The 11544-nt window shown below is 37.3% G+C and overlaps 2 protein-coding genes and 1 non-coding gene across 3 annotated transcripts; 1 reads left to right on the top strand and 2 right to left on the bottom strand.

Moving 5' to 3' along the window:
• Positions 1–12: 12 nt before the first annotated feature.
• Positions 13–1762, bottom strand: LOC111804006 (alkane hydroxylase MAH1-like). The gene has a single exon (XM_023688649.2). It carries the CDS (start codon positions 1615–1617, stop codon positions 103–105), a length of 1515 nt encoding a protein of 504 aa, XP_023544417.2. The 5' UTR covers positions 1618–1762; the 3' UTR covers positions 13–102.
• Positions 1763–2469: 707 nt separating this feature from the next.
• On the bottom strand, positions 2470–9129 carry LOC111803153 (alkane hydroxylase MAH1-like). Its single transcript, XM_087127410.1, has 2 exons — positions 8144–9129; positions 2470–3422 (listed from the first exon to the last, which is right to left on the bottom strand). Exons 1-2 carry the CDS (start codon positions 9111–9113, stop codon positions 2839–2841), a joined length of 1554 nt encoding a protein of 517 aa, XP_086983536.1. The 5' UTR covers positions 9114–9129; the 3' UTR covers positions 2470–2838.
• Positions 4198–4337, top strand: LOC147790454 (small nucleolar RNA Z247). Its single transcript, XR_015422798.1, has one exon. It is a non-coding gene; the product is annotated as a small nucleolar RNA Z247 (small nucleolar RNA).
• Positions 9130–11544: the final 2415 nt, after the last annotated feature.

Here is an 11544-nt window from a genome sequence, read left to right as displayed (position 1 = left end):
GATACTGATATCTTAACTGATTTGTTAGACGAAATAATAGTACATTACCACGTGTTACATTTAATGATACTTCATCATTTATTTCTTTTCCTTTTAATAACTTCAGCAGCTCCATCTCTTAGTAACCCTGACCTTGAATCCATGCTTCATATGAAGAATAATGGAAGCACTTGGAACAACCTCCTGCCCTGTTTCTTGAACAATAGCGTAGTTATGAATCATGGCTGCTGCTACTATTTTCATCTCAGTGAAAGCCACTTGCTTTCCTAAGCAAGTTCTTGGCCCTGCGTTGAACGCCAAGAACTTGTGAGACGGCACATGCATGATCCTTCCCTTTTCTGAAACCCATCTCTCTGGCTTGAACTCCATGCAATCCTTCCCCCACACATCGCTCATTCTTCCCAATGCATATAATGAAAATATTATCTTTGTTTTAGGATTCACGTGATGCCCCGATGGAAGAACGTCAGGTTGTGAAGGGATTTTATGTTGAAATGGAACTGGTGGGTAAAGTCTAAGCGTTTCGCATAAGGCCCCATGAAAGTAAACTAACTTATCTACCTCTTTAATCGAAAACATCCGCCATTGACCACGAGGTTCGCTCGTTGGAATCGTTGTTTCAAGCTCTTCTCTTATCTTCGCTTCGACTGTCGGATTGTTTGAAAGACAGAAGAAAAACCAAGAGAGAGCTGAACTTAGAGTGTCTCGGCCTGCAATCATGAAATTTAAAACAGTGTCTCTCAACATCTTGTCGTCATTCTCTTTGTTTTCCATGTATGATGTGATCAAATCAACCCCTTCTTGATCTTTCTCTTCTCTTAGCTGATTCAAGCTTTCCCTTTTGGTAGCTATCAAGTTTGCGATGGTTTGATCTATGATTTCCCAAGCTTCTTGCAGCCTCATGGGATGACCAATTTGGAGCTTCTTTTGAAATTCCCAAATTTTCTTAGGAATGAAGTGTCGGAGAAATATCACTTCCTCGATATCATCCATAGCCTTGGAAAAGGGAACTTGAGGGAACTCAAGAGATAAGCTATGGAGGTCGAAGCCAGTGACCAACATACAAGTGGAGTCAAACGAGAATCTCTGAAACAAATCTTGCAAATCCAACACCGACCCATTTTCACAAACACTTTCAAGAACTGAAACCAACCCTTCCCTCACTTTCTTCATAGCAATTTTCTCCAAGAAATGAAGAAACTTCTCTTGACGAACCAGAGCATGAGCGGTTGTACGTTGGGTCTTCCATGAAACAGAGTCGGAGTTGAAAATCCCATCTCCGAGAACGTCGAAGATGTACTTGAAATCAGGGCCTTTGGGGTATCGATCGAAGTTAGTACTCAAAATATGGTGAATGTTTGAAGGGTCAGCCGTTAAGAAGAAATCAAGACCAGCAAACCAAGCACCTTTGAAAAGGAAAGTGGAAGGAGATTGTTGTAAGATCTGAGTTAGACGATGATGAACTCGGTGGATATGGAAGAGAATAGTGGGAGTCATTCCGAAGAAAGGCCAATTCCATGGAAGCCCATTGAAGTTCCACTTCAGAGATAGAACAACCAGGGCGAAAACAAAGGGTATGAAAGCCAGAAGGATTGATAGAAAGCTTAAGGAAGCCATTGGAGCCCTGCAACTCAAACTTGGCAGAGTAGATATATATATACACACAATTGTCGAAATAAGGAGCTAAGACAAATATGTTTAGAATAGGTTCCATTTTCAATTAGAAAACCAATCAAAGTTTTATATGTCTACCATTTCTTATGGCATTTCCTTAAACAAAAACTCACTCTTTTTTTCCCTTTTTTTTTTTTTTGAATCATAAATGCATGCTTTTCGAACATTCATATTTACAAATAAGTTTCTATAAGTTCTTTTGAAACAGACTGTTTGTCTCTTTATTAAAGGTGTTCCATAAATGTTTACAATAAATTATTTGATGAATGAATGGATAAGATTAAATTGAAAAATAGAAAGCTTCTGTAGCCACCATATATATATATATATATATATATATATATACTTGTTTTTTTTTTTTTTTTTTAATTTATTTATAGTTTTTTAGGACTTGGGGTTTATTAAAATTATATTTAATATTTAAATTAATAATTAATCATTTCACTCTTTTAAAAAAATAAAATTGTTAGAAATTTTTTTATTTTTAATTTCATCAAATTGCATGGTTTGAGCTGATTTAAATGAAATTATGCGAAAATAGCTATAAACGGCTAATAAAGAATCTAAATTTATTTACCTATAGAAATTATGAATTTAAATTAATATCATTATTAATTGATATAATTAGAAAATGGGACAAAGTAATGGATATAATTATTAATTAAAATTTTAATTTGATGAAGGATCCAGCTCACGTTAGCTCAGATATGTCTTAGAGAAAATAATGGATAATATTTTTCAAAAAAGAAAAAAAAATTAAAAATATAGATATATTTATTTGAATCTCCTATCTCAAATAATTGTAGCATTCTTTTTGTTGATTTGTCAATTTCAGCATTAAAATACGTGACACCAACCGAGTACTTTCGCTCGTCTAGTTGATATAGAACTTTAATACATGTTACTAGACAATTCCATTATTATTTCTTTTGTTGTTTTGTGATGTCCCACCCATTGGTTCGGAGTAGAACAAACCACGAAGTGTGGAAACTTTCCACTAGTAGACCTATTTTAAAAGCATTGAGGGGAAGTCCGGACAGTGGATTTGGTTTCAACAGGTAAGTTCAAAGTTTTAAAATATAAACAAAAAAAAAAAAAAATATATTTAAAAACAAAAGTAGAAACTTGAACGGTCACACAAACAACAAAAAATTCAATCAACCTTTAACGCCGTCTGTTTGTAACCCTGACCTTGAATCCATGCTTCATATGAAGAATAACGGAAGCACTTGGAACAACCGCCTGCCCTGTTTCTTGAACAATAGCGTAGTTATGGATAATGGCGGCTGCCACTATTTTCAGCTCAGTGAATGCCACTTGCTTTCCCAAGCAAGTCCTTGGCCCTGCGTTGAACGCCAAGAATTTGTAAGACGGCATGTGCTTGATCCTTCCTGTTTCTGATATCCATCGCTCTGGCTTGAACTCATTGCAGTCCTTCCCCCACACATCGCTCATTCTTCCCAATGCATATAATGAAAATAGTATCTTTGTTTTGGGGTTTATGCGATGCCCTGATGGAAGAATGTCCGGCTGTACACACACCTTGTGCTGGAGTGGCACTGGTGGGTATAGTCTAAGAGCTTCGCATAATGCCCCATGGAAGTATACTAATTTATCTAACTTTTCGATCGAGAATATCCGCCATTGACAACGAGGTTCGCTCGTTGGAATCGTTGTTTCGAGCTCTTCTCTTATCTTTGATTCGACTGTCGGATTGTTTGAAAGACAGAAGAAAAACCAAGACAGAGCTGTGTTAAACCTAAAATAGATCATAACTGTATATACTAAAATAGTCTAAGATTTACTAGTTTATGATTTGAAGGGTTTGTTACCAAATCTATGATTTTATGGTTTGTTACCAAATCATAGATTTGGAATGTAATCTTCATTATACGCATCTATAAATACATGAGGTCGTGACCCATATAGGTCATCGTGCCATTCAATCTAACATGGTATCAGAGCCAAGGTTTATTTTTTAAACTCCTCGCCATGTCTTCTTCCTCCTCTCCATCCACCATCTCCAACACCGTCTCAACTACCATGGCGACTTTTGGCCTTAAACAATATCCAATCCCTCTACACCATGTTGTCACAATTCGTCTAACCAAAAACAACTTCATCATATGGCGTGCCCAGCTCCTCCCCTACCTACGGAGTACGAAGCTTATGGGCTACCTCGATGGCACCAATGTTGCACCTGCCAAGCTGATCCCTTCCTCAACTGCTGCTGGTGCTGAGCTGGTCTCTAATCCGGCCTATAATCAGTGGTATGATCAGGATCAACAAGTCCTTAGCGGCCTTCTCTCCTCCATGTCTGAGGAGATTCTTCATGATGTGGTTGCCGCTACTACGTCCAAGGAGGCGTGGGATACCCTGCAGCGGATGTTTTCATCGTCAACTCGTGCTCGCACTACTCAGATTCGTGTTGAGCTTGCCACGTCCAAGAAACGAGATCAATCTGCTGCAAATTATTTTTGCAAGATCAAAGGGCTAGCCACCGAGCTGGCCGCCGCCGGCTCTGCCTTGCAGGATGATGATGTGATCGCGTATCTTCTCGCTGGTCTTGGCCCTGACTATGATCCCTTCGTCACCTCAATGACTACCAAGAGTGAAGCCCTCACCCTTGATGATGTGTTTGCACATCTAATGACGTATGAAGCTCGCCAACTACAACACCAGGCTGAACTTCAGTTAAATCTTGGATCTTCTGCCAATTATGCTAGTCGTGGTGGTCAGCAGAAGAATCGTGGGCGTAGGGATCGCGGTCGTGGTCGTTCTCAAGGTTATGCACCCTCTCGTCCTGCTGGTGATCGTCGTGGCCCTTCTGCTCGTCCTTCCTGCCAGATCTGCGGCAAAGTGGGGCATACTGCTATCCGCTGCTGGCATAGGATGGATGAGTCCTATCAAGATGAACCTTCTTCTGCTCCTCCTACGGCACTGGCGGCTACTTCCTCTTACAAGATTGACCCAAATTGGTACAGCGACACAGGCGCTACGGACCATATCACCAGTGACCTGGATCGTCTCGCTGTGCGTGAACGTTATCATGGAGGTGAACAAGTTCAAGTCGGCAATGGAGCAGGTTTGCGTGTTTTGCATACTGGTCATTCTCTAATTAATACTGCTACTCGTCCTCTTGCGTTGCGTAATATTTTGCATGTGCCTGAAATTTCCAAACATCTTCTTTCTGTTCATAAATTTTCTCGTGATAATGACGTATTTTTTGAATTCCATCCTTGGCATTTTTCTATAAAGGATCGACAGTCGAGGAAAAGTCTCCTAAATGGGAGGTGTGAATCTGGTCTTTATCCTATTAAGCCATCCGATGTCGATAATCTCAAGCACGCCTTGGTGAGCAGATCTACTACTCACGCCCAATGGCATGCTCGTCTTGGACATCCTTCATCTCAAGTAATAAAATCCATTTTGCGTCTAAATAATATTTCGTGTGCTAGTGAGTCATCTTTGTCAGTTTGTAATGCGTGTCAGTTAGCAAAGAGTCATCGATTACCATATACTAGTTTTTCCCATAGGTCTTCGTCACCTTTGGAACTTATTTTTTCGGATGTTTGGGGCCCTGCACCTCCATCTGTTGGGGGTTTTAAATATTATATTAGTTTCATTGATGATTTCAGTAAATTTTCGTGGATCTATTTGATGCATGATCGTACAGAAGCTCCTCGTATATTTTTGCAATTCCAAGCTCATGTTGAGCGCCTCCTAGATACTAAAATCAAGTGGGTTCAATCTGATTGGGGTGGGGAATATCAGAAAATTCATAACACATTTTTTCGTTCCCTTGGAATTGGTCATCGTGTTTCGTGCCCTCACACACATCAACAAAATGGGTCTGCTGAACGCAAGCATCGTCATATTGTTGAAACTGGCCTAGCCCTTCTAGCTCATGCTCATGTACCTATTAAATTTTGGGACGACGCGTTTCTTACAGCCACATATCTCATCAATCGTCTTCCTACTCGTGTCATCGATAAAAAATGCCCCTTAGAGCTTCTTTTTCATACCCCACCAAATTACTCCTTATTAAAAATTTTTGGGTGTGCTTGTTGGCCTCATCTTCGTCCTTATAACAAACAAAAGCTCTCTTTTCGATCAAAGGAATGTGTCTTTCTAGGCTACAGTTCTTCACATAAAGGGTATAAGTGTCTTGACACCGATTCTGGTCGTGTCTATATGTCTAGAGATGTCATATTTGATGAAAATGTTTTTCCATTCAAGAGAGCCTCACCTAATTCTTCCCCAATCATGCAGTCGACGCATAATGCCCCTGATTTGTGCACCTTGCATTTGGGTAATAGCAGTACTAATTTGGAGAATGATCACATGCATATGTCTGGGCCTACTAACTCTTTGGATGCAGAAAATTTGGTGTCTACATCAGCTTCGGAATTGCCGCAACAATCCTCCGCGTCGCTGCCATTCGAATCGGCGTTGGTTGTTCCGCCAATGATTGAGGCATCGGCTTCTCCGCCAGCAGATGATATTGCGCAATGCCCGGTCGAATCCTCGGCCGTTGGTCAACCAACTGCTGTAGCATCGGTTGCTCCCCTCGCAACGGCTGATACGGCCGTCCCCTCAAATGTGGATTCTGCACCTACTACTCATCCGTATGGTACTCGATTGAAGCACAATATCAAGAAACCCAAGGTGCGTACAGATGGAACAGTAACATATCTTGTAGCTCGGTCTTCTGCCTCTGAACCTACTTCACATATTACTGCTATGGAGCATCCCCTCTGGCGTCAGGCAATGAATGATGAATTTCAGGCACTTCAAAAAAATAAGACATGGCACTTAGTTCCTCCTCGTGCTGGTCTTAACGTTATTGATTGCAAATGGGTTTTCAAACTCAAACAAAAGCCAGATGGCTCTATTGATCGCTACAAAGCACGCCTGGTTGCTAAAGGTTTTAAACAGCAGTATGACGTCGATTATGATGATACCTTTAGTCCAGTTGTTAAGCCCACTACCATTCGGCTCTTATTATCTCTTGCTATTTCTCGTGGTTGGGCTATTCGGCAGATTGATATTCAAAATGCTTTTCTTCATGGCCTTCTTAATGAAGATGTTTATATGAAGCAGCCCCCTGGATTTGTGGATTCTCAACACCCTGGTTATCTCTGCAAGCTGGATAAGTCGCTTTATGGCCTTAAACAAGCTCCGCGTGCCTGGTTTTCTCGCCTTAGCTCCAAACTATTACAGCTGGATTTTACACCTTCAAAGGCTGATGTCTCTCTTTTTATTTTTAACAAAACGGGCATTCAGATGTATATTCTCATCTACGTTGATGATATTATTATCATCAGCTCATCTTCTACGGCTACTGAGAAACTTCTTACACAGCTTCAGGATGATTTTGCCGTCAAGGATCTTGGTATTTTGAGTTATTTTCTTGGGATTGAGGTCCGCCATACTTCTAGTGGACTTATTCTGACACAACATAAATACATTCGAGATTTATTAGCCAGAACCAATATGCTCACCTCCAAAGGTGTGCCCACACCTATGCTTCCCAGTGAGAAGTTGTTATTGAATGGTGGTGAAAAGCTCTCACCTGAGGATACTACTCGCTATCGAAGTGTCGTTGGTGCTCTCCAATATTTGTCTCTGACACGTCCTGATATATCCTTCTGTGTCAACAGAGTGTGTCAGTTCATGTCCTCTCCGACTTCTATACATTGGGCGGCAGTCAAACGAATTCTCCGTTATCTACATGACACTATTGATATGGGTTTGTGTCTTACAAAGTCCAGCACTGATTTGTTGAGTGCCTTTTCAGATGCTGATTGGGCTGGGAATCCTGATGATCGTCGAAGCACTGGAGGCTATGTGATCTTCTTTGGTGGCAATCTTATCTCTTGGAGTTCGAGGAAACAATCGACAGTTTCTCGTTCTAGTACGGAAGCCGAATATAAGGCGGTTGCTGATGCCACTGCCGAATTAATTTGGATCCAAGTTCTCTTGCGTGAGCTCGGGATCTCGCAAGCGCGAGCGCCTAGCCTATGGTGTGACAACATTGGTGCCACCTACCTATCCGCCAATCCAATCTTTCATCGACGGACGAAGCATGTTGAGGTTGATTACCACTTCGTTCGTGAACGAGTATCGACTCGTCAGCTTGATGTTCGACTCATATCTTCCAAGGATCAGCTCGCCGATATCATGACAAAGCCACTGCCAGCTCCTTCTTTTAGCTATTTTAGGCGCAATCTGAACTTAGTAGTACATCGTCCAGATTGAGGGGGGGTGTTAAACCTAAAATAGATCATAACTGTATATACTAAAATAGTCTAAGATTTACTAGTTTATGATTTGAAGGGTTTGTTACCAAATCTATGATTTTATGGTTTGTTACCAAATCATAGATTTGGAATGTAATCTTCATTATACGCATCTATAAATACATGAGGTCGTGACCCATATAGGTCATCGTGCCATTCAATCTAACAAGCTGAACTGACAGTGTCTCTGCCTGCAATCATGAAATTTAAGACGGTGTCTCTTAACATCTTGTCGTTATTTTCTCTGTTTTTCATGTATGATGACATTAAATCAATTCCCCCTTCTGGGTCTTCGTTTTTCAGCTGATTCATGCTCTGTCTTTTGGCGGCTATCAATTTTGCGATGGTTTGATCTATGATTTCCCAAGCTTGTTTCAGTCTCTTGGCTTGTCCAATTTGGAATTTCTTCTGGAATTCCCATAATCTTTTGGGAAAAACATGGCGGAGAAAAATCACTTCCTCTACGTCGTCCATAGCTTTTGAGAATGGAACTTGAGGGAATTCAAGAGATAAGCTATTGAGGTCGAAGCCAGTGACGAGCTTACAAGTTGAATCGAACGAGAATCTCTGGAACAAATCTTGCAAATCCAACACCGACCCATTTTCACAAACACTTTCAAGTATTGGAATCAACCCTTGTTTCACCTTCTGCACCGTAATTTTCTCCAAGAACTGGAGAAAATTATGATGGCGGAACAGGGAATGAGCGGTTATGCGTTGAATTTTCCAAGCATCGGAGTCGGAATTGAAAATTCCGTCTCCCAAAACGTCGAAAATGTACTTGAAATCAGGGCCTTTTGGGTAGCTTTCGAAATTGGCACTCATAATGTGGTGGATGTTTGAAGGGTCGACGGTGATCAAGAAGTCGAGACCTGTAAACCAAACGCCTTTGAAGAAGAAAGTAGAGCCAGCTTCTTGTAAGACTTCGGTTATACGATCATGGGCTCGGTGGATATGGCCGACTACGGTGGGCGTCATACCCAGGATGGGCCAATTCCATGGCACAACCCCACTCAATTTCGCCCTCCACATTCCAGAGATGATTATGAAAAGAAATGGTAAGAACGCAAAAAGGATTAATGAAAAGTCGGTGGAAGCCATTGGAGCTCTGCAAAACTTGGATTGGATTATGTTCATATATAATGGAAAACTGGTTGGATTGGGGCATGCGGGACTCACATGTTATATTTTTTTGTTTGTTTTTGTATTTCCACGTTCTTATCAAAAATGTTTCGTTTTCTTATCTAACCAGAGTAGGATCTCACAATCTAACTCCTTTGGTGCCCAACGTTATCGTTCATTTTTCGGTGTGGAATCTCCCAAATCTACCTTCCATTGGACTGGGACTCAGTGTCCTTACTGACACACTGTTGAGTGTCCATGCTCTTTATGGCTCAGCCTCCTTGGCACATAGCTTTATATTTGATATAATGACCCAAGCCCATAGAAAACAGATATTGCTTAGAGACAGATTTTCAAGAATGTTTCTTTCTGGAAAAATTTGTACCATGAAAAAGGCTTTCTTAACTCGGTTAGGTAAGCATCTCTATCTGTCATGATTTAGAATAACCTTCGATCTCCACACCGTTCCATTATAATTTGATAATGGATTGAAATATTTCCTTTTTTTTTTTTTTTTTTGCAAAATATAATATTTCCTTGTAACAATAATAATAGTAACTTTTTTATTTTCAATTATATCCTTTAATCTTTTAAAAACTTTTAAATTTTATTCCTAATATAATAAAAATTATCAATTGCGATAATTATATAATTCATCTCGTTATAAAAAAATAAAAAATAATAAAAAAAACTATCTCATAAAAAATTATTTTACAATTTTAATAATTTCTAACTTAACTTAAATCCTTAAAATATTAAAAATAAAATCGGGAAATTTAAAATATTAGATTGAAAAATCGAAATATTATCATTAATAAGCTAATACATAAATACATAAATGATGAGTGACAGGTTACCAGAGTTAATTAAAATACAATAAATAGCCGTACTTCATAATACATGCATAATTTATTTTCCTCCAAACTATATAGGTCCAAACATACAACCACCCAAATATAAATTAAAAAGTTATTATTATGATACAAAAAGTTTATTTAAAACATTTTATAAACAATTAGTAAAATTCTTTTTAATTAAAATAAATATGAGTAATAGCACATGGCTTGAGTATTTAAAAAATACTTAATTAGTAACTCCATTAGTGGGGTCTATGTCTTAGACTTCGTAAAAACATTTTATGTCTTGAATATGTGTAGAACCCATACAAACGTGAATGGACCCATTTTTAAACTTACTTAAAAATATAAAAAGTTTATTCATTAATTTAAACTTATTATTTTTATAATTAAGATATCGACATTTTATCAATATTTTGTTGCGCATTTATGCTAAACGTGACAACAACATTTTCCTAATTTACATAATGTTATGAAAGATTGAGAACTTTGAAATGAACCCGTAAACCCTATTTTTAGGGGTCGTAAATGAGTTGGATACGTATTTTCAATTTCAATCGAAAATCATAGGCTATTAATTCGCGTCCCATTTCACACATCTTTTTCAATTAAATACATATTTATTGTTAAAAGTAACTCCTAATAACTAATTATTCTGTGATTTAATTATTTCCTCAAATCTCTATACAATTATTTACAATTTCTGCCTAACATACGTCACATGATATTATATATACTTATATTTATTTTATTTTTTTTTAATTTTTTAATTATTTATTCTCGGATCACTCTTAAAATATAATTTTAAATTATTTAAAGGATGGTTTTTAAAAATATATATTGGAATTGAAATACAAATCTTAATTAAATATTTAAAAATAAATAAATAAATAAATATTTCTATGAATTAATATATTAATTTTATTAAAAACTACGCTTTAAATAAAAAACCTATAAACTAATTCAAATAATTGAATTGAGTCTAACAAGTGTTTTATAATAACTTTTGGAACAAAAATCAAATAAAGAAATATAACGAACTTTGCAGCTTGAAATTATTTTGCATTGATTTGACTCAGCTGTTAATATGTCACCGACTAAGACTTGAAAGTTTGTGCTAAATTTTGGAAGGTTTTTGTGTTCACAAAAAAAAAAAATTATAATTTTAACCTAATTTAGCAAAATTTGGTTATAATCATTTAACTTTTTTTTTTTTATATTGTTTTTAATATTTGTATTTATTTTTAATTTTATTCTCATTGAAAATTTGTCTTCTAAGTAACATTTGACTGCGGAAATTAATAATAATTAGCTGAATTTTCAAAATCTAAACCCAGTAAAAAAGATTTTAAAATTTTGTTTTTATTTTTTTGGGCCATAAAAGGCCCAACTATACATTTTGTTGAACATTTTATTGGGAAATTGATATAATTTCAAAATTTTATTGGTTAAAATAAATATAAGACTAAATTAATGAAAGATAATTTTGAAGTTGTATACTTAATAACTCTTAAAACCTTTTTTAAAAAAATTAAAAAATATTGTTATTTTTAAATGAAGATGTTATTATATTGTTTTAAAAATATTCT

Source organism: Cucurbita pepo, chromosome 10, assembly GCF_057944985.1.
Source record: "Cucurbita pepo subsp. pepo isolate OVF chromosome 10, ASM5794498v1, whole genome shotgun sequence".
Taxonomy (NCBI): domain Eukaryota; kingdom Viridiplantae; phylum Streptophyta; class Magnoliopsida; order Cucurbitales; family Cucurbitaceae; genus Cucurbita; species Cucurbita pepo.
This window is presented reverse-complemented; position numbering and strand designations above follow the sequence as displayed.

Bases quoted from the DNA above. Each gene is read 5' to 3' on its own strand.
- LOC111804006 (XM_023688649.2), bottom strand. From the start codon at position 1,617: ATGGCTTCCTTAAGCTTTCTATCAATCCTTCTGGCTTTCATACCCTTT.
- LOC111803153 (XM_087127410.1), bottom strand. From the start codon at position 9,113: ATGAACATAATCCAATCCAAGTTTTGCAGAGCTCCAATGGCTTCCACC. The intron at 3,423-8,143 runs GTTAGATTGAAT...GGTTTAACACAG, and splicing joins AGACACTGTCAGTTCAGCTT to CTCTGTCTTGGTTTTTCTTC.